The following is a 24,003-nucleotide window of genomic DNA, read 5'->3' as shown; positions in this document are numbered from 1 at the left end:
CAAAATTGGAAAATAACGTGAAATGGTTGAAATATTAAAAATGCCATTCTTTATATTTTATCCCATTTCTTTCTCTCACATTCCTTCTTTCTACTTTTTGTTAGAACTATACTCTTTAGAATAATTGTAAACTTTAAGCTAATTAAATTTGTGAAAGACATTATATTGTAAAGGTGGGAGCACAAGTCCTTGTTCTCAGAGACCTGAACTAATGTCCTGAATCCAACATTTACTTAATGTGTGATTGTGACTGTAACTTACTATCTCTAGACCTCAGTTTTCTCATCTATAGATTGGAAATTACAATACAGCTAGAAATTTTTGTCAAGAAAATACTTTGAAAACTGAAAAGTTAGTACTATTTTTAGCATTTATTAAATTCCTACACTGCTAAACTCTGGAGATTTAAAATACCCAAACTGTCCCTACCATGGAGGAAATTCCACTCCAACTGGGGAGATAACTTGCAAACAACTTCAGGTATCACTCCCAGATCTCAGTGGTTAGGGGTTGGATGCCCTAGAGATTTGAAAAATCCATGTGAATTTTTTTGTCCTCCCTTCATACCAGAGGAGTTATGTAATTTTTTTTTCTTTTTTCCATTATGGAGTGTTTACAGTACCTTATTGTAAAATTTGGGGTATTTGGCCAGAGGTCAATGTTAAGTAAAAATACTTTACATGTTGTCTGTGGCTTCTGCAAAACACCCCCAAATTCCTATTTATTTTTTAATCAAAACTGCAAAGGTAAAAGTCTTAATGTAGAAGAGGATACCTGTGCATATAAATGAGATAGGTACAGGATAATTTTGAGTGTAATGTAAATTTGAAGGATTAGAATGCAAGTTATTTTGAAGGAAGATTATACACCTTTCAGTGTATGTACAAAGATTTAAAGAATGAGAAGAGTCTAATCAATGTTACTAAAATATATATTATTAAACAAAAATAAACATATCTCATATTTTCAATATAAATTTCAGGTATACTATTTTCAGTAATTAAAAAATGTACTTTCTACATTTCATTATTTTGTATAAATTTGAATCTGCAAGACACTTCTTATCCTTTGCTCTTATCACAGGTTTCATTATTGGGACTAATTGGGACTTAATTGTAGTGACCAACCCCAGGATACTACAATTCTCAAGGATTCTTAAAAGAATCAGAAAACCAAAACCAAAATAAAATTAAACCACACCAAAAAAAAATTAATCCCAGAAAAATACTATTCAGAGTTGGCTGTTACTTCAGAGGTTGTCTTGTCTGGTTCAAACCTTGGCCAATGTTCTAAATAGTTAACAAATGGTCTTTCAGCATTCACTGGGAAACCTTTGTTGGTGAGGAACTTGCCACTGTACAAGATAGCCCATTTTTGGTGGGCAGATTGGCTCAAATTATTAGGACATTTTCCTTATTATCAAGATTAAATATGTATCTCTGGAACTTCATCTGCTCTTTGGGAATAAGCAGAACAAATTTAATCTCTTTTCTGTAAGGTAATCCCTCAAATCCTTCATTATAATTATCACATTCTGCCTATGATTCCCTTTCTTTAGGAATCCCATATTTCTTTGGATCAATTATTTCCTCACTATTTCTGTTTGCTCTCCTTTTCATGTATTCCAGTTTATTGATTTTCTTTTTAACATATGGTATATCCCCCACTAGATTTAATGCTTTTCTTAATGTAGGTTGAAATTCCCTTAGCGCTTTTGGTTTACATATCATACTGTTGCCTTTTATTGACTTTGAAGTTCATTAAAATTCTCAAGTCTTTTTTTCAGATGAGTTGCAATCATTTCTCACAGCTTGGATTTGTAAAGTAGATGTTTTTGAACCCAACTATAAGACTTTACATTCCTTCCTATTAAATGTAATCACATTAGATTCAGATCAGTGTTCTATCCTTTCTAAATCTTTTTTTTTTTCAGCTCCTACCCCTTCCAAATTCTTGTCATCTGCAAATTCAATTCTACTTGGGATAATTAAGATGTTTAGATTATTTAATTGTCTTCAAACACATTAGAAAATGATAGTCGATTTTAAGTAAATATATTATCCAGTAACTCAGTTTATTATATTTAAGTAACCAAAATACCTTAATCTGAAACCATAATAGACAAATCAGTATTTATATGATTTTGGTTGTTTTCTATTGGGTGGGGTAGGATCAGGAAACTTCAAGAAAAGGGACTGGTAAAAAAAGTCTTAGGATATATTACTTTTAAATCCTTGTTTTAAGGGAAAATTTTTTTTAACAGTACTAATGTCCTATTCCCCTTCAGTTTCCAAAGATACAAACTGTGATATTTACACATGACTCTGTTATGGAGATAGACGTAGGCTTTCTCTTCTAAACCATGATTGTCCCATAAAGTATACAACCTCAAAGAATAGATATTTACCTGTTTTTATTATATATTCTCAGTATAAAACTATTTAAAAATCTTATCCATGTAGTTGCCCCTTCCGCTCCTGGTCGTGTGCTTGCTTCAAGGAATACAAAAACATCTGTTGTTGTTCAATGGGATAAACCAAAACATGAAGAAGAACTCCTAGGCTACTATATTGACTGCTGTGTGGCAGGATCAAATAAATGGGAACCCTGTAATCACAAGCCCATTGATTATAACAGGTAAATAATAACGTAAAATTTTCAATTTCTTATCTTATTGAAGTTACTATTGTAATGAAATGCCCTTCATATTTGCAAGAAACAAAATGATAATTTCATTTTAAAGAACCCTGCTTACTCATTTGCAATCCAATTAATTCATGCTTTCAAAACTTGGAATGTAAATTTGATACATTTTGATGATATTTTTAATGGGTGTGAATAAAATGAATATGTTTGGTCATTTATTGACAGAAGAGGTCAAAACATCATTTTTAAGACCCATTACCAAGATGCAAAACTGTTCTTTGAAAAAAATATTTTAAAATAGTGACAAAACATAAAAGCAATTCAGGAGTTTAATATATTACTTTGCCAATTTTCACATTTTCCCTGCCAATATACAATCAGCTCAATTCTTATATCCTAGGTTGTTATAAATTGGTTGGGGGTAACTCTCTATTGTAGAGGTGGGCACTGGGAGAAGGCATGACCATTGCAGCTTTACTTCACATTGGGGAAGTTACAACTCTGCAAGGAAAGGCAAGGTAGTCCATTGGAAAGAATAATAGTTTTGGAGTCAGAAGTTATATGTTCAAACATCACCTCTGGTATGTAGATACTCCCAGTATAATCTTTGGTGAACTACTTATTATCTCTGGGTCTGGGTTCCTAATCTGCAAAATGAGATGATTGTATTAGAAGGTTCCTTCCAAGTCCAAATTTATGTTCTTATGACTCTGTGTCTTTTCCTATGGCATAGGTGCTAACTACACACATGGAACATTCTCCCAGAAACAACAAAACAAAAAAGGAAACAAAAAGTCTAGGCTACTACCAGGTGTACTTGGCAAGCAAGTCAGAATGAGACAGGGCCTGTTTGAGACTGCCCAGATTGGATCCAACCTCTCTGTTGGTAGAACTTCCTTAGCAGTCCACCTTCCTTCTTCAGGGATTTGACTTACCTTTTCTAAATGATTTCCCTTCCCTTGGGAGGGGGAAATAAAAATGCCCAAGCTTTGCTTTTGTCTCCTGAAGCTTGGGTCATCAAATTTGTTTTCTTCTTTTAAAAAAAATGTCTAGGGCAGTGATGGCGAACCTTTTGGAGAAAGAGTGCTGGATCCAGCTCCCCCTTCCCCAGACCAAGTGCTGTGTCTGTCCCCTCCCAGATCAAGTGCCATGCTCCTCCCTCACTTCAGGCATGCTCCAGCCTCAACCCCTTTACCCCATGCAGGAGAGAGAGAAAGGACTCCTACTAGGCTGCTGTGCAGAGGAAGTAAGGAATGTCCTCAGTGAGAATAGAGATCAGGAAGGGACCAGCCCAAGGTCCCTGCTCTCCTCCAGCTCTGCTGCCTGTGACCCACCCACCTTATACCCTGTGTATTCCCATTGGCTGCTGGGCAGAGGGGCAGGGGATGGGAAAAATGTCATCAGGCACAGTGGAGAAGGGGAGGGGAGCAGCTCTGCCCAAGTCCCTCTGTCTTTCTAGTAATGAACTTTGGGGGGAGGGAGGCCAAGTGCCCACAGAGAGTGCTCTGTGTGCCATATTTGGCACATATGCCATAGGTTTGCCATCACTGCTCTAGGAGTATTTATGGTTTGGAATTCTTTGATACATTTGTAATAGTTTAATATGAATCCCCTTTCCATAACTATTTTGCCGTAATGCTTATGCCTTATGCATGAGGACCAAATATTTCATATCTCTAACACAAATAAGGTTCTCTCTCTTTCCCTTTATCTATAAAATTGAACAGTAAGTAAAATGTAACACATAGCTTAGGATTTTCTGAAAGCCAATAGAATTTTGTGGTAGGTAAATAAAGTCTAAATGGACAACATATAGTTTTTTCTTTTTGCAAATTTGCTCCTCAACCACCCTGATTGGTAACTGGAAGAGTAACAAATAGTTTCTTGTTTGTGTGGTTTTGTGTTCTTTTCTTTTCTTTTCTTTTCTTTTCTTTTTCTTTTCTCTTTCTTTTTCTCTTCTCTTCTTTTCTTTCTTTCTTTCTTTCTTTCTTTCTTTCTTTCTTTCTTTCCTTTTCTTTCTTTCTTTCTTTCTTTCTTTCTTTCTTTCTTTCTTTCTTTCTTTCTTTCTTTCTTTCTTTCTCTCTCTCTTTTTTCTTTTTCTCTCTCTTTNCCTTCCTTCTTTCTTTCTCTTTTTCTTTCTTTCTTTCTTTGGAGACTGAAGTTAACACAAGATTGGTACCAACTTTTTGGAATGATCTTAGCATCCAAGAACTTTAGGTCCCTGGTACTGCTCCTCACCAGTTTGAAGAACTAGTTCTCCAGCAGGTTAAGCCCCTTCTCTGATTCTTTCTGTGATCCTTGTATGCATTCTGCAAATTGGTCTACAAAGGAATGTTATAGACAATCAAAAGTAGTAAGTTGCCATAAGTTGTCAGGTTTTTTGTTTTTTATTAAGTAAAGATTATGTTATGAGTAGGTAAGAAACTCATGGGAAAGAAGAACTAAAGAGGCATTTTCTTCATTCATCAATATATACTAACATTTGTAAATTAAGATGTTTTTACTATAGTTCCAGACACATTGTGTCTTCTAAAATCTTTTTTCAGTTAGTTTTAGTTTTCAGGCCATAGTCGTAACTAAAAATATTCTCTCTCTGTACCAGTCCACTGTGGAATTCTACTTACTTTTTTTTTTTTTGACAAAGAAAACCAATTAAGCAAAAACACCTAATACAGTGATCATGTTAGATAACATTTTGTCCTAGTAAGTTCTTTACTTACTGCCAAGAAGCAGGAGATATATATCATTATCTGTTCTCCTTGAACATTTTTGCTTCTTAAATTATTCAGTATTTGGATCCCTTTTATGATTTTTTCATTTCCATTGTTTTAGTTATTGAACTGTTCAAATCTTCCTATGTTTCTCTGAATTCCTTATATTTGACATTTCTTTTTATATAATAATAGCTCATTGTATTTACTTTCATAAATGTGTGGAATATGTTTATATGACAATTTATAAAGTCATTTTAAAATTGATATGCAACAACTATGTTTACAATTATTTTTGCAACAAAAAGCCTGGTTATAAATATTTTGCTATTTACTGAGCCTTCTTTCCTGCCTTTGATATTCTTATGCCTGATTTGTAGTAGTGAAATTCCTAGATCACAGAGCATATATAGTTACTACTTTTTTTCAGTAATCAAATTAAAATCCAGAACACTTAGAATACATTACAGTGTCACCAAGTTTTAATTCAAATTTTGTAAATTCATCTAAAATTAACCATTCTATTAAAAACTTGACCACTTATCTATAGAGAATGGTTTTTGCTCTCATGTAATTGTATCATTTTTTCTGTGTTAGAACTTTTCCATGGCTTTCTTATACTTCATAGTTCACTAAATTTTCTTAAATTTATATCATTTGATTATTAGGTTATTTATACATTTGAAAATTATTTTGACATACAGTATTAATGATGATCTAATCTTAATTTTTGGTAAACTCCTTTTCAGTTTCCCCTTTTCTCCTTTTAAGATATTAAGGTATTGAAATCCATTAAAATCCTCTTTATAAATGGATTTAAACCTTTATAATAGAATTTCTCCTCATATTCATTTTTTATCAAGACTTAATTAACTTTGGTTTTGTTTCATCTTTTTAAAGAAATTGACAATTAAATCTAAACATGCAATATCCTTAAGTTATATCTTTTGGATAAAAAAGGTTTTGAATTTTTATTAGTTATTTGGCTGACTTATTTAAAAGAAGAACTTAGATCCCTGTGGAGTATTTAAGAACACATGTATTCACTGTGAAGGTCTTAAACATAATTGATTTTTGTTTAATAACTGCTCCAAGGAATTGCTTAAGACTGTAAGTGACAGATAAACTACCAATCTATGTTGGTTGAGATAATTTCCACACCAGATTTTTTTTATACTAATGAAAACACTGGTTCAGAACAACAACAACAAAACATCCTAAAATACATTAGCAATTCCTAAATAAAATTATTAAGCATATTTATATTCTATTTATTCTTCTAATTATAGGGTGGCAATTATTTTGTATTCTATTACTCATGTAATTACAGCATTGAGTAAATGCAAGGTTATTTAAATTATTCTACTTAAAAGAATCCAATAATAGCACGACTTCATGAAGTTATGAAATTATTATCCTTATCATCCTTATCATCCCTTCCCAAGTAATTTACCATAAATATATCATTAGAATTTCATGTATTTTCTAGTACCTTACAGTTCGAGACAGAGTCATGTCATAGATAAATATATCTGTCTGTCATCTATCATCTATTTCTACACACCTCTTTAAATCAAATATATAAAAACATAACATTTAAACTACTTACAAAATATTCATGCAACCTAATAAGTTAATTACCTTTTGCTTTGTTTGGTAGCTTGACTGGGGTAATAATTATTTTGGGAATACAGATGAGTATCTCTCAGGATTTTTCTTATTGAGCATCTTTAGAGTGAAATAAAACCCAGAAAATATGGGAATGAAAGGGAAGTCACCCTGAAAACAGCTACCATCAAGTGCTTTTACAGACTAAAGGTCACTCTGAAGGCAGAGAGAGTAATTCTCATAACTTCTGATCCATATTAAATGTGTAGTAACATAATTTTTAGAGGGAAGCTGATTTGTATTAGAACTTGCTAGAACTGAGTGCTTTTCTCTTCTATTTTGATCCTGGAGTATTGACTTTAGTAGACTTAAAATAATTGCCATGTGAAAAAAAGAATTTAGATATGCAGTATTCTATTCTTAAGACACTTAAAAAGTGGACTTTACTTCAGCTCAAATGAATAATTTTAACGAAGCATTGGGAATGATTTTTGCTCATAGCATAGGAGAAAATACATAAAATACTGAAAACAAAACCCTGATTCATATGTTTTTTTCCAGGTTTGTTGTTCATGGTTTAACAACTGGAGAACAATACATCTTCCGTGTTAAAGCTGTTAATGCTGTTGGGACTAGTGAAAACTCACAAGAGTCTGATGTAATAAAAGTCCAGGCTGCCCTCAGTAAGTAATTGATGTGTTCTTTGGCTCCAAGTTTCAGTTCTTCAATAAGTTTTAATTTCTGCATGAATAAACATTTATGATGCCATTTGGAATATAACCAGAGGAAAAAGGAGGATGTAAATTGTTGTACAGAGAATATACATTTCTGTTGAAACGTCTCATCAATTGGCCACTTGTCCTGGAAATGCCAGTGTGAGAGGGAGAAATGATAATGTGCTAATAAAGTGCAAATTAAAAATAGAGAAAAAATGATTAGAGGTCACATTTGTTTCAGAATGGCTGTACTGACAATAAAAGTTATAGTAGAAGCTTTAATGCACTTGTCTTCCCAGATGTATGCAAGAATTGCACTGCTTCAGTAACTTTTTGTGTCATTCTTAAATCAAGGAACTCCAATCTGTCACCCTAGTGAGTTTATAATGTTCGCATAATTGAGCTTTTATTATGCAGCTATGTCTACATAGCAGGAGAGATTCACCAATTATCCAGGTAGCTTGGTCAATGTAGATAGCCAAGCAGATGAATTCAGGACCTAAATTTCTGTGATTTCATAACAATTATTTTAGTTACTCCTTTTGTTATTCAGGACAAAATAAGTAAACCAGATTTAATTTACATATTAGCAATAAGATTTTAGACAATTTTGTAGGAAGTAAATTTTTTCAATAATAGTATTACTAAGACCTCCTTAAATTTTTTACAGTCATTTTCCTGGATTTCTCCTTTTGCATTTTGCTTACTCCTCCCAATATTACAACTGTTTGTGTAATCATTATTCTCTCAATTAGATTGTACATTTCTTGATATCAAAATCTATGTTATTCTTTTTAACTGCAGCATTTAATTGTTTATGGAAGTAAATTGAATTCTAAGAAAAATATTTCTATCTTCTGCCTTCTAAATTTCTCAACTAACTTTGGAAGCAGATTAGAAAGGGTACAATTTCATCTTAACCATATGTCCTTACTGACATTGTCAAGGAATTTTTAACTGATAATATTTGAGGTGATATGATAGCAAAAAGTATATTGCTCTTTAAGCAAAGGATCATTCTTCTAATTTCTTTTTTTTTCTTTTTTGGTTTCCCATATGCTGTAGATGACATAAAAAAATTCCCACTAGCCACTTTAAGTAATTCCTAGTAAATTAATGCTAATTTTCTGACAATTTTTTATGCAATGAAAATAACTTCTTTTCAGTTCTCATTTATTCAGGTTAAAAGAAGGGTGGAGGCTCTAAGTAGACTTTCTCAGAGACATAGAATATGCCAGATAGGGACCAATTTTTAGCATTTCAATTTTATCTGCTGGGTAAATAGTGCTTATTTGCCAATGGAGGCTTCATTAAAGGTGGATACAAATGAACACTTATGTAAATTATTCAGAAGACTCCACAGGATAGCAGACTAATAGGAAGCCATATTCAGTAAGAACCATAAACATCATTAAGTATAGAGCAGCCATTTATTATTCTTTATGCCAGTAGATATTAACTCTCCTTCATCTCCTCACCATATTCACATTGAATGAAATCTGTTGCTTCATGCTTCCAAAAGAGTTTTGAAACAATTCAGGCATTTTTATAATACTGTGAGAATCCTATGTAATCTTGTGTTATGGACTCTGTATTTGTGTCATAAGGATTGGCTTGATTTTTGGCTCTCCTGCTTTACTACCTTTCTGAGCAGGTAACCTTTAAGATTCCCTTTATTTCTCAATCCTAAAATACATTGAATGATATGGGAAAATTAGGGAATTGAAATGAATAGGGTATGAGTTTTGGCAACTCTCTAAAGAAGGTTTAAAGTATAAAGTAAAATAGATGACCTACAATTGGACTATAAAGGACAAAAAAAAGAAAGTCTAGGAAAAAGTCATGAGTAACTTCTGCTGGAACTTTGTAGTAATTAGTTCCTAAAAATTAATTGTAGTTGGAGAAGATAATAAAAGTGGGAAACCATGTCTTCTCCTCCTTTCTCCTAGGGTAATTAATCTCTGAGACTCCAGTGACCATAGTATTGGGTGGGGACAAAATGCCAGTTGGATAATCATCTCTTTATTAACCTGGAATTCCTTATTTCATAAGATTTTTTAAAATGAGCATATTTTCTTTATGCAATTTACAAAGAGGTGGGCAGTGTGTTGTAGTAGATTGAGCATGGGTCTTGTGATCAGAAGATGTTGCTTCAGGTTCCCCTTAGGAGTGCGTGATTTTGGGTGAGCAACCTAGTTCCCTCAGCCTCCTTTTCCTCAACTGTAAAACAGGGATGATGATAGTTGAAGCCTACAGACCTCACAAAATTGTGAAATAGGTGAGTTGTTATTTGTATCTGCTATTAATAATTTTCCACATATAAATTCTAGCTGCTCCATCCCATCCGTATGGAATAACACTTCTCAACTGTGATGGCCATTCAATGACTCTTGGTTGGAAGGTGCCAAAATTCAGTGGAGGATCACCAATCCTTGGTTACTATATAGACAAACGGGAAGCACATCATCATAATTGGCATGAAGTTAATTCTTCTCCAATCAAAGAAAGGATCTTTACAGTTTGTATCCCTTTAATTTTTCTCTTTCAGTCTGAGAAGCATTTTTGCTTTTTTGTTTTCGTAGTTATGTATCGTCAGATGTTCCAGAATTCAATAAAACTGATATGAGTACAGTTACATCTCCACTCGCCAATAAATTGGAAGCAAGTGAGAGTATTTTAACATTGTTAGGGACCTTAAAGATCATATTCAACAATTCTCTCATTTTACTGATGAAGAAACTGAGTTCTAAAGAGGCACAAGAGATAAACCAAGGTCCTATAACAAATTAGCTCTAGAGGCAGGGATAAAGGATAGGTTTTTTTTTTTTTTTTTTTTTTTTTTTTTTTTGCCTCTGTTCAGTTTTCTTTTTACTACATCACACAGGCTATACCCTGGCTCAGATACTTTTGGTTTTTGACATTTTCCTAAACCTTTCTTCTTGTAATTAGACTCTAAGAGAGTCATTTTGGGTCAAAAACTTTTCCCTTTGTTTTTGTATAATAGTACACCAAGAGTATCAGGATAGGAAGTACTGCCAGGTTCATGATTTAGATCACAGAGATTAGGAGTCATAGATTATAAAACCTTAAAGCTTAATGTGTATGGAGTCATTGGGATAGGATAGGGCCTTTGAATGGGAATAATTAATTATGTCTGAATTCTGGCTTTGTTCCTTATTTCTTGCTTGACTTCGAGCAAGCCTTTAGTGTCTGACTATTGCTATAGATTCTTCATCTGTAACCTAAAAAGTGTTAACTATGTTATTTCTAAATTTCAAAATGCTGAATGTGACTTGCTTTAGTTTGTGATATATCCAGAACTTTTTATACCCAGTTCTTTCTTCTTTGACATATTTAGGCAGAAAGGGCTTTATTGTTTTGTATTTTGCATCAAAACATTTCCTAACTTGCCAGCACACCTCATCAGTAAGTCTTACTAATTATTTGTAGCAAGTGGCAAATGAATTATAAGCATGCTATTTTCTACTGATCTGTTATGAAATTTACAGTTCTATATTTCTTTTTTCTCTTATTTTTTTTTTACTCGAAATAGGTGGAGAACTTGACAGAGCAAGCATTTTATGAATTCAAAATTGCTGCCACCAATCTGGCTGGCATAGGACAACCATCTGATCCCAGTGAGCACTTTAAGTGTGAGGCTTGGACAATGCCAGAGCCAGGTAAGAGGTTCTTGTTACTTATAGAATTTCTGAATATTAATATTTTTTCATAGTCTGTGGGGTCTAGATAAAAGCAAGTAGTTACTCAAGAATGCTAGAACCATGTCTTGAAAATCTATCTTATAAGCTTTTTTCCCACAGATATTTTGTTTTAGTCTCAAAATGATGAAACTGGATATCTGGTATTAGAAGTGCTTATTGCTGAAAGGGATATTAGTGTCCATCCTCCTCATTTTTTGAGTGAAAGAATTGAGGCCTCCAGTGGTAAACTGACTTCCAAGGTCACCCATTTATTAAATGGCAGAGTTGGGTTTTGGAGAGTAGGATTTAGAGTGGAAAGGAACCTTAGTGGCTACCTAGTTCAACTCAGTCATTTTTAATAGGAGCAAATTGAGGCTCAGGGAGGTGAAGGGATTTACCTAAAGCTAGTACACAGCGACACTAAGATTTTAAATAACAGCTGTCTCGACTCCACATTCAGTGTTATTGCATTGCAATATATATTCTCCTTCAAAATCCAGGGTTTCATGAGGGTAGGTACTCTGTCTACCATTGCTTCAGTAGATGGCCCTTCTGAGCTTCTGTGGTCAAAGTAATTTATCAGTACTCTCTGTCTCCTCCCCACCTTCTAGTAATGATTTTGTCACAGTTCACTGATGGTCCCAATCTGGGGTCTTTTCATTTTACTAAGATCTGACAGAAATTGTAGCTGCTGCCATAACATAATTGAGTCTGAGTCATTTTTATTCCTTGATGAGTTATAAAAGAGGGACTTAATGAAAGTACTTTGTGAAATGCATTATCTGAGAAGAGTTAATGAGCTTTATTCAGTGCCATGAGACTTTTATAGTTGGGGATGCAAAATGAGGTATAAGCAAGAGATCTAGAGAACTGTATTCAGATCTTGTTTTCCAACACTTACCAACTCTTCGACTTTGGACAATTCACTTAACCTCTACTGGCCTCAGTTTTCTCATATGTAAAGGTTTAGATGAAGAAAATTGTACTAGTTTTCTCACAGAATTATTATAAGAAGATTTTGCAAAATTTGTAAACAAGTACAAATTATTTAAAATTTCCCTTTATTACTGGTGCAACTTAAAAATTCTGCTAATTGAAAATTATTAAACCCAACACACTAATGAGGTGATGAGACACTTGAATGGAACAGTACTATGGTTTTGAGTATTTTATTTTTACTTTGCATAGCTTAAGTAGATGAAACATACTAGTTTTAGCAATAACAGACTTAACTAAAAGCCTTGTTATTGACCATTATATATATATGTATAGAAAGTCCTACTCTGATGCCTCATTGTAGCAGAACTTTGGGCTCTCCAGAACTATGTATCATTGGAAGGGGAGTTCTAGCAGACCTTGTCATGGGATGAGGCTGAATCTGCTGTCTGAGATGCTAAGTAAAGAGACTTAGCTAAGTATTGAGAGTTTGATTACTAGTGTTTTTTGGTAATAGAAACTAAACAAATAAAACTACAAAATGGCTGCCAGCATTTTGTGGCCAGTTTCTGCCTCTAAAAGGGATGGTGGTAGAATGATGGTTGATGTGATATAGAAATAGGTGATTGAAAAAAGAAGTCAAAAGATTTATATGAACTGATTCAGAGTGAAGTAAATAGGACCAGCAGAAAAATTTATATCATGACATCAATATGAAAAGGAACAATTTTGAGGATTTATATAAACTGATGAAGAATGAAGTTAACAGAACCAAGAGAACAAATTATACAAAGACAATGCCAAGACAGAGAGATAATAGTTTTAGAGTGTGGAATAGAATATAACCACCTCTACAGCCACTTGGGGAATTTATTTGTTTGACCGTTCACATTTGTTATAAGAGAATTTTCTTTTCTTTTTTTCCACGGGGGTTGTGGTGGGGAGAAAAATGGATTTCAGTTAAGTAAAAAATAATAGATAACTGTGTGTATAATATACAACAGATGTGAAATGTTGCATATATTTTCAAATAAGGCCATTCTATTATTAGTTATACTTAATTATTTTACTTTGTTACAAGATACCTTTTATGGAATGAGAGATAATATGCAGATTTTTGTCATGAAAAGCAAACATATAAATGAATAAAAAATTTTAAATGTAGAAGAAAGGTACTGATTCTGAGATCTATAAACTATTTGTGGACATTATAATACTACATAGATAAATATGATATCTTAATCCAATTAATAGGAATACTGTTGGAAGCATATAAATATTGATAACCTTACAATAAATAAAACCAAAAGATAAAAGGAAATTACAGCTAAATAGTAAATACAGGTTTTCCTTGAAGAAGCAGAAAAAATGGTAGAAAAAATGGTTTCATTGTGTGTTCAAAGACAATAAGAAATGTAATTTCTTTTAATATTTGGTCATTTTTTTCATTTAGTACATAGAAGCAAAAATCTCATTGCAATCTGTGTGCCAGCATCTATTGCAAAAAAATGATGAACTAGAGGAATCGTACAAAGAAATTGACAAAATCCTTTAATCTTTTTCACATTTGCTTTGAGAGTAGCTGCCACAGTGAATAGAGTAATAGACTTGGAAAGTGGAGGATATTCCTAGTTCAAATTCTACATTTGACATTAGTAGACTATGGGCAAGTCACATAACTTTATTGATACTCAGTTTCCTTTTCTGCAAAACAAGGATAACAATACCTGAAATACCTAGTTCACAATAGGGTTAGAGACTCAAATTTAATCATCCATGTAAAGTGATTTATAAACTTTAAAGTTCTCATAACAGTCAGTTAGTACTATAATTTTATATTTAGTGTCTTTAGTGTAAGAGTGGGTATAAAAATAAATGTTGAAAAGCTTATTAAAAATAAGACTTCATTTGAAAAAATAAAAAATGCTTAAAAGTGCTGGGAAAACTGGATAGTTCTAGGAAAAGTGACAGGAATTAGGGTTAGACCATCTCATACTACATAACCATATAAACTCTAAAGAGATATGTGAATTAAATATAACAGGATACATCATATATAGGGGAAAAGATCACAACTAAACAAAGAGATAGAGAAGATCACTTGAGATAAAACGGACAACTTAATGACATAACATTAAAATATTTGCACAAATAAAATCCATTGTTGTAAACTTTAGAAGGAAATATGGATGGGCAAGACAAATTTTGCAATACCTTTCTTTGATAAAGATTTAATATCCAAGATTAATAAAGAATTGATTGCATTTATTAGACTGAAAGTTATTTCTTAAATGAGAAGCGGCCAGAGGATATGAAAAGTTTTTAAAGGAAGAAATATAAATTATCAACAATTATATGAAAAGTAATCTAAGTCACTAAAAATTAGAAAAATGAAAATCGAAGCAATTTTGACATTCCACCTTATACTTATGAGATTATTAAAGACAATAAAGAAGAAAATTATAAATACTTTTAAATGTTGCAGAACAGGATCCACGGTTGGTGGATCTAATCATAGTTGTTCCACAAGCCTCTGCCCTTGGCCCTCTTTTCTTCTTCCTCTGTAATATTTCACTTGGTGGTCTAATCAGCTCCCAAAATTTCAACTATCTTTTCTTTTGCTAATGATTCTCAAATGTATTTGTTAAGCCCTAACTTCTTTCTCAATCTGTAGTCTCCTATCTCCAACTGCCTATTGGATATTTCATACGGGATATCTTGTAGTCATTTTAAACCTAAAACATCCAAAATTGAACTCATTATATTTCCTTATTACTGTTCAGATATCATCATTCCCCATCACCCACACTTTAGTCCTAGCCGTCATATTTGACACCTCATACTTTGTCACTCCCATTTCCAATCGGTTGTCAATTCTTATCATTCCTATTTTTGTAACATCTCTTCTATATGCCTCTTCTCTATTCTGACACTGCAATGCTTGGGTGTAAAATTTCATCATCCAATGCCAGATTATTGCAAAGGTCTTCTGACTGGTTTCCTTGTTTCAAATCTCCTTACTCCAATCGCTCCACCATTCAACTGTCAAATTGATCCACCAAAAGTTTGGTCTGACTGTAGATGGTGCTACTATTCCAACTCCAATAACTCTTGGTTACCTTCAGAATCAAATATAAAACCCTCTCTGGCTTGTGAAGCCATTTTTAACAGCCCTTTTCTGCCTTTCAAGGCTTTTTACATCATATTCAGTTCCATGTAGTCTGAGATTCAGTGCTTCTGGCCTCATTACTATACCTCACACATGATAGTCTTCCAACTCCAAGCTTTTTCACTGTCTGTCTTTTATACATAAAGCACTTTAACCTCTTAACTCCCTTTCTTGGCTTCCCTGACTTCCTTCAAGTTTCAGCTAAAATCCCATCTTCTTTTTGAGTTCTTCATAATACTAATGCCTTTTTTACTGATATTACCCCCAATTTATCACATATATATCATATACATGTATACACACATATAACAGTTATTTGCATGCTATCTCCATTAGACTGTGAACTTCTTGAGAGCAGAGACTTTTCATTTTCCTCCCCTTTCTTTGTGTTGCCATCACTTATCCCAGTGTTTTGCACACAATAAGTACTTAATAAAAGTTATTTGAGTAACTGACATCCAAACATTCTAGAAAACCCTTTGAAACTATGCCTAGAAAGTTACAAAACTGTGCATAGCTTTTAATCCAGTTATGCCACCATGAGCCCAAACATCTAAAGAAATTGAAGAAAGAACTAAAGCATATATGTATAAAATATTTATAACAGATCCTTTCTTTAACACCCCAAAAAACTGGAAACTGTTCCCTTTGGGGAATGGCTCAACAAATTGTGGCACACGAATATAATGGAATATATTATTCTATAAGAAATGATGAAATGGATAATTTCAGAGGAAACTGGAATGACCTCTTTGAACTCACGTAGAACTAAGTCAGTAATGGATAACCTTTTGTGTTTGGTGTGTTAAAATTCGGCAAAAAACTGAGCATAACTCGGGCAGTGTGTCACTTTGAGAAAAAACATAATTTCATGATATTTATAGTTTAAATAACAAAAATGTATAACTTTAATGTATAACTGCATTTAATAAACCAAAATAGGTAAATTAATATAAGTAGAATTGTCATCTATAGTGCAGAGTATCTACAGTACACTACAGCAAATGTTTCATTCTCAGCATGCAGGCCCATACTTTTCTGTACGCCGTCAGTGCTGACATGTGTGTCATAGGTTTGCCATCACCAAACTAAATGAACAAAAATAGTAGAACAATTTACATAATGATAAAAATGTATAGAGGAAAAGTAACTTTTAAAGACTATTGAACTCTGACAAGCACAGCAATAAACCACTATTCCAAAAGGATGCAATTGAAACATATTACTTAAGTCCTAGCAGAGAGGTGATTATCCTAAAATGCAGAAAATAGAAATGCATCTTTGGATATGACTAATGCGCAAATGTGAATAGGAGGAGAAGAGATGAATAAAAATGTGAAATAATTGAACCAATAAAAATTAATAAACTAAAAAAAGAGACTAATATTTTAAAAAAGAAGCCTAAATATCTTGTATATTAGCTTCCAAAAGACTTCAGAAAGTATTAGATATATCAAAGACTAAACAGTAACAACATAAAAATGAAACTATTAATATCTTAAGGGACCTGAAACAATCGATTAATTACTGGTGAGTCATGTAAAAAAAGTCTATGTTCAATGACATGAATGACTTAGGATGAAGGTCAAATGATCATCCAAAAAGAAGAAAAGCTAAGGATAAGAATGAAGACACAACTGAAATATGTACAACATGACCTGCTCAAATGGTAAAATGATCTAGATGCTAAAAATACCAAACACCCCAAAATGAAAAGGTATTGATTTTAGCTATTCCCTGTAAATATATGACTGAAGGGAAACTATCTTGATACGACAAAGTGAAACAATACCAGAAGCCACCTTAGAAAGTATACACTTAATCTCTTTGTCAAATAGAGAAAGATAGAAGTCAAAGGTAACACTAGTTTAGAATTTGTTTAATAGTATAATCATTTGTGCAAAACTTAATTGTATAATACTATAGAGGGTGACAAGTCAAGAATAGTATTTCCTAAACAGATAGTATAAAACAGTAAATGAAAATTTCTAGATTCAACCAGCTTCTTAAATTGCCTACTATGTGCCAGTTACTGTGCTAAGCACTAAGGTAGAAGTCAGCTGAGCCACATCATCCAAAGTGTATTTACATATGAAATTGGCAAAAGAACAATATATAGAGGAAAGATAGAACCAATTAATCAAGAAGAGCATCAGTCAATACCAAACACACCCTGAGGAAATCTTTGTTGGCAGTGACACAATCTTAAAAACATTGAATATTTTTTTTACAATCCATCTTAGGGAAGGGACAGTGCCAAAATAATGGAAAAATAATATGCTGGATTACTAGCCTGAAAGGGTCAAGAAGAGAACAGTTGACATGCATATCTAATTTTTATATCATCTTTAGAGAATGATGCACATGCATGCATATTGTGTTTTATTTTGATAAAAATATAAGAAGTGGAAGTTTTGTTCAAAACACCACAGCTTTATAATCAAAAATCTAGTTGAAAGATGGAGAGAATATAGGATTCCACTGTGTTTATTTTCTGAGTGCATAAAAAAGATGATTTTATAGAGCAGAACATAGCATTAATGGGTCTCCCCTCAAAGGCGGCTTTCATGCATATGTTAAGATTATGCAAAAGTCCTTGATAAATGTAACCACAGAGAAAACTGTTTAATGACCAATAACAAATAATGCTGAATGAGGCATAAAAGAGAGATATACCTTCGTTTGAGATTTGCATTTCACAAAGGCTGACTGAAGCAATGTCCAAATAGAAACAGCATTCCCCAAGGATGACGAAGTCCTCCAGATGCTCTTGTTTGTAGATTTGGGGCTTTTTTCGTTAAGCTATAGAATATTATGGTACCTCCTCAGTGAGATCCATGGATATTCAAGGGAAATGGCTTCAATAATCCATGCATTAAAAAAGGATAATGCATGACAAATAATATGGAAAATAATATGTAGTTTATTAAATTTATTAATTCAGTATATGTATTATTACATTGAATAAATGTATTATTACATCTTTCTTTCTAGCCAATGAGTGAGTTGCATAGCTGAATAGGAGTAAGAAAGCAGACTAGATTGCATTGGAAAAGTTTATTTTAATTTTTTCAAGATGTACTTTTTATATAGATAGTCTCCTAGATATATAGCCCATAGTTACAAATATTAGAAGTCCACAAACTCTGAAGAATCAAAGTTATTACTGAGCTAAAGAGCAGTAGGTGCAACAACGATATATAATATTTCTTATTTTGACCTATGTGTAAGAAGTGGCATGAGTAGGGGAAATGTTTCATCTAAAAAGCACTTAGTAATAGCAAGCAATACTAGATAGAGACAGCCATAAGTTTTTGCTGGCACCCACAAAATATAAAAAGACTTGGAGGAAGGTCTGCAGGATTTGGGGTGGATCCTTTGTGGAAAAATATAGAAAAATATGAACAAAAATTGTATGTTATAAGGTTTCAATTTGTGTCAATGGAGGGAGCACTCACACTAATAATATCTATTAGGTATAGGGTATCTATTTGCATGTTGATGGGCATCTAGGTGGTCCAATGGTCAGAGTATTGGATTTGGAGTTTGGAAATACTGAGTTCAAATATGATCTCAGGTTCGTACTAGTTAGTTGTATGACCCTGGACAAGTCATTTAACCATTGGTTCAACTTCCTCTTTTGTAAAGGGGGGATAATAATGCCCCAATCTTCCACTCCCAGAGTTGTGACAATAAAATGCAAATATTTATAAATTATTTTACAAACCTCAAAGTATTTAATAAATACTAGTTTTATTATTATTAATTACTGATGTGAAAAGAAAAAAGATGTATCTAGTGTTGTTATTGATATAATTTATTCAGGAAAAAAATCAGTTAAATCAATTTTGATTTGGGGTGCCTTAATTTACCAACTACGTAAAATATCATTTGCTTCTGAGCTAGGAAATCCGATGTCTAATCTTATCTGGCTTTAGGTGAATCATTTCAACTTTTTTGTTCCAGCCATTAAATGAGTGAGTTGAAAAAGCTTTAAAAATAAGTGACACAGTGTACTCATTACTGGGCTGGAAGTCGGGAAAACCTGAGTTCAAATTCTGCCTTAGCACTAGCTATGGGACCCTGGGCAAGTCACTTGACTTCTTTTTGCTTCAATTTCTTCATCTATTAAGTAGGGGTAATAATTATACCTACCTTTCGGGATTGTTGTGAGGAGCAAATGAGATAACGTATTTAAAGTGCTTTGTAAAGTGCTATATTATTATATGCTAGCTATTTTTATCCAAGTGCTTCATTCTCTAAGTCAGGCTAATAATGAACTGCTGGTTAAAATGCTAAGTATTTCTTGATTTTAAGGATGCATAATTTCATTGCACTTCCTCTATAGAGATCAAAACTTCTCTCCCTCTTAACTAATGATTTTCATTCATTGCAATGGTCAAACTGTTCATTACTTATGGTCAATGTTCTAACCTGATCTTTGAACTTCAGTAAGCAGATATTCAAATGACAGACGTATTACATCACTGGATTTATAGTAAATTTTTTTCTAGCTTGTAGAACCCATTAGAGCTTGAACACCATTAGGAAATACTTGAGAATACCAAAATGAGATACTGGAGTTGTGATGCTAACGTTTGGCTTAGAAAATAAACAGTAGATAAAGAGTTAAAAAAACCTGATCAATTTTAAATGAGCTTTCAGTACTATGCCACGATTATATTATTCTCACTTTTCAGCTTCCCGATTTAGTGAAATTAATTTTTGCCTCATTGAAAAAGAAATGAAAGATCTATACAAGTTCCAGTCCTCTTTGGGAGTTGTCATAGAAACAACAACTCAAAGAACAAAATGTGATTTAATTTAGATGAAGAGTAAAAGATATATATTTCTATAAAAGAAGACAGGGTGGTTGTGTAACAAGAAAAAGGCATGACCATTGAAAGCATGTGTGCTTCTTTAAGATCAACAACATGTTTTAAAAAAAGAATTAAAAGAAGAACTAAGTATATTAGGTGGACTTCCTGAGGAGTGTTTTTGGGAATATATGAAAAAGAATTGTGTTAGATTAGTGGGAATAGATAGCTTTCAATTTGCAGTTTTGGAGAAAATACTCATATCACTGAGGTCATACAAATATTCATCAAAATGGAGGAAAATTAACAAGAATCCTATCCTCTACCTCTTTGCATGAACATATTCTAGACATCACTTGTCACATACTTTTGAAATACTTTGGTGTTAGAGTGTCAAACAATGAGAATTTTAAAGTATTTATGAAGAGAGTCACAGGTCTGACATAGGTGATCAAATTCTTTGATGATTTTTTCAATTAGACTCAAAGATTTCCAATATAATGGGTCAGAAACATGGCACATTTTTCTTTTCTTCACAAATTTACTGAATGAGATACTTAGATGAAATCTTTTGTGAGCAATGTTAACTATTGAATTATTTGAAGGAAATCAATTCTACTATCAGTGAGTATTAATAATAACTTTAGACAATAATGAATTAGAGTTCTCCTTTATCCTTTCTAGAAAAAAGATTCTTATGAATGTCACTGTCTATGATTGCATAGGGAGAGATTCAAGATGTCATCAATGCTGCATATTCCCACCACTCTGAAAATTGCAAAATTTCTACACTTTACTTTGTTTCCATAAATCTTTCATATAGGACCTAGTCAGCATGCCAGGATATAAGCTTTTGTCCTTTTAATTTTTTAGAAACTATTTAAATACTTGGTTTGTCTATCTTTTTGCACTACTAGACCAGATTATTTCTTTTCTCTTCATATTGCCTGTACAATCCACTAACAGTGAAATAAATTTTAAAAGAAATTAACACATTATTGATTAATGAGAGGGATATCTATACATATGAACCTTTTACTATACGAAGAGTAGCTTGAAGGTTATGAGATTGTCCCCTATAATTTTTGATTTTCTTTTTTTGAATTATTATACTCATTTTATAAATGATTATTTTTAGGTCCTGCATATGACTTGACATTCTGTGAAGTCAGGGATACATCCCTTGTTATGTTATGGAAAGCACCAGTGTATACTGGGAGTGGCCCTATTACAGGGTACTTTGTGGATTATAAGGAAGAAGGTTCTGAAGAATGGATTACAGTCAATGAGTCTACAACTAAAAATCGTTACTTAAAGGTATTTATTTATGTGCTTGAGGCTTTAAATTTTATTTCATATCTCAAATTATTATTTCATATTTCAAATTAGGTCCTACACCCAAAGATAGTCTTGTTCAAAGAATCCTTTTTGATGTGCTGTTCTTGTTCTAGAGATAAGTTCTTTCCCTTTAGGCAACAGTTAAGAGCTACTGAATAGCTCTTGTTAAAGTCCAAGATGTACACATCCATATGCTATAAACATATGGCTTTTCATTATGACTTTTGAAGTTGTGATATATCCCCTCAATTCAACTTACAATTTTTATGTGATTTGTTAGTATGTTTATATAAATAAGGTGAAGAATATACATTTATGTATATGTACATGTATATACATAATGTATATTTGTACCTAAACTTTGCATATCATCTTTCATAGGTGCCCAGTGGAAGTTTGTTAAATGAATGAATGGATCAATGAATGAATTAATAAATGGAAAATTAGTGAGTGGATAGATGGATAAATAAATAGGTGAGTGGATGCATGAATGAACATAGTTGTATGAATACATGAATGAGTGGATTGATAGAAGAATGAATGGATAGATACATAAATGAATGGAAAGATGGATTAATGGATTAATGAGTACAAATAATTACATAATCAGGTCTTCTGATTTTAGGAAGCAGATACACAAGCAGAAATAGCAGCAGGAGCAGGAGTAAACTGATTAAGTTTAACTCTGGAATAGTGGGTTAAATTTTTATTTTCTTAACCACCTAATTTCTGATTTCATTCAGACTTTACCTAATTTCTTTTAGATGTAACGTCCATGTATCTTTGTGTAGAGGTGTCATTATTTTAAAATTTTGTTTCTTTGCCTTAGTTCAGACATGCTCATACTGATTGCTTATAATTATAGAGGAGGTGAACTCCATTTTTACCTAGATATAGGTAACACATTTCTCATGTTATTTTGAAGGTCACTGATCTACAACAGGGAAAGACTTATGTCTTCCAAGTCAGAGCGGTAAATGCAAGTGGTGTTGGAAAGCCATCTGACAGCTCTGAAGCTATACTTGTAGAAGCCAGACCAGGTAGGAATTTAATTATTCAAATGCTGTCGAACTGTCCAATTTCTTAAAGTATTTTTCTGTAAAGGAATGCTAGTATGCATTACATGCACTTTGAAACAAATTATGTTTTCTACTCAGAATGATCATGGACCTGGTCAACCTAAAAGGTGGTTCATTATTCTTTCTTTGAAGTGCCTGTGCAATCAACATTTCTGCAGTAAGGACTGTATTCACCATGGTGCAGATTTCTGTTCAGAAAATAAATAAAGAATGAATAAATGAATTCATGAAGCATTTAGTATTTTACACAGTATTATGCTAAGTATTGGGGATTCCTTTAGAAGAACATGGCAACCCCTTGCTCCTCTGGAGCTCTTATTCTAATAGGAGGAAACAACATGTATATGAGGTTGTGTCTGCAAGTTAGATGGAAAGTCTTGGTGGTCCTCAGGTTGCAGAGGCAAATCAGAATCCAATATGTTGTGTTCAATATTATTTCCACTGATAAAACCATACCTGATTCTGAAGTCAACCGTTTTAATAGGACTTTCGTTGTAAGCTCATGCTTGGCGTTATAAAATTTGCCTTTAAAAGTAACTTTGGGGGCAGCTAAGTGACTCAGTGACTAGAGAGCCAGGTTTGGAATTGGGGGGATCTAGGTTCAAATGTGGCCTCAGACAATCCTTAGCTGTGTGACTCTGTCAAGTCACTTAATTCCAGTTGCCTAGCCCTTGCTGCTCTTCTGCCATAGAACTGATATTTAGTATCAATTCCAAGACAGAATTTAAGGGTTTTAAAACAAAACAAACCAACAAAATAAAAAAGTAAATCCAGCATTTATGTGTTAACGTGTTTTACCCTCTAGTTATAGTAGTTGTAATGAATTTCCTGTTCTGACTTCATTTAGCAGCTCTAATACAATCATCACATAAATAATGTGTCTTATAAGTCTGTTGTTTTCTAATCTCTCTCCCCATCTTGCTCCTGCCACTAAACTTAAATTCCTGAGGGCAGTCTACATGGAAAACACTTTCAAATCCTTCAGCAGTACAGAAACAACAGACTTTAGCAGGTAGCTAACAAATTAGTTAAAATGGAAAACGATCAGATGTTGGGGTTAAGTGAGCTCCTTTCCCCGATCTGTTTCCCTCTTCCCATCCCCTTCCATTATTGGTATTTACATGGCGGTCTTCTTAGCTCCTGCTTTCTATGTCTCAAGTTATGTAACTTTGAACAAGGTGACAAATACTCTTACCTCAAAAGAGATGGTACTTTGTGACACATATCACAGCTGCAGGTGAGGTTTTAGCATTTGTCCCAGGTATCAAATGCCCATACCATT

General features: G+C 33.0%; 1 protein-coding gene across 1 annotated transcript in view; it reads left to right on the top strand.

The window, feature by feature from the left end:
• MYOM2 (myomesin 2) overlaps positions 1 to 24,003 on the top strand; it is a 146,331-nt gene that overhangs the window by 89,887 nt on the left and 32,441 nt on the right. The window contains exons 16-21 of the mRNA XM_044663599.1: positions 2,463 to 2,637; positions 7,527 to 7,648; positions 10,012 to 10,199; positions 11,235 to 11,361; positions 21,443 to 21,621; positions 22,568 to 22,682. Of these exons, the coding sequence (XP_044519534.1) occupies positions 2,463 to 2,637; positions 7,527 to 7,648; positions 10,012 to 10,199; positions 11,235 to 11,361; positions 21,443 to 21,621; positions 22,568 to 22,682 (906 nt within the window). The remainder of the gene's footprint in view (positions 1 to 2,462; positions 2,638 to 7,526; positions 7,649 to 10,011; positions 10,200 to 11,234; positions 11,362 to 21,442; positions 21,622 to 22,567; positions 22,683 to 24,003) is intronic.

The sequence above is a fragment of the Gracilinanus agilis genome, chromosome 2 (genome assembly GCF_016433145.1).
Source record: "Gracilinanus agilis isolate LMUSP501 chromosome 2, AgileGrace, whole genome shotgun sequence".
Taxonomy (NCBI): domain Eukaryota; kingdom Metazoa; phylum Chordata; class Mammalia; order Didelphimorphia; family Didelphidae; genus Gracilinanus; species Gracilinanus agilis.
This window is presented reverse-complemented; position numbering and strand designations above follow the sequence as displayed.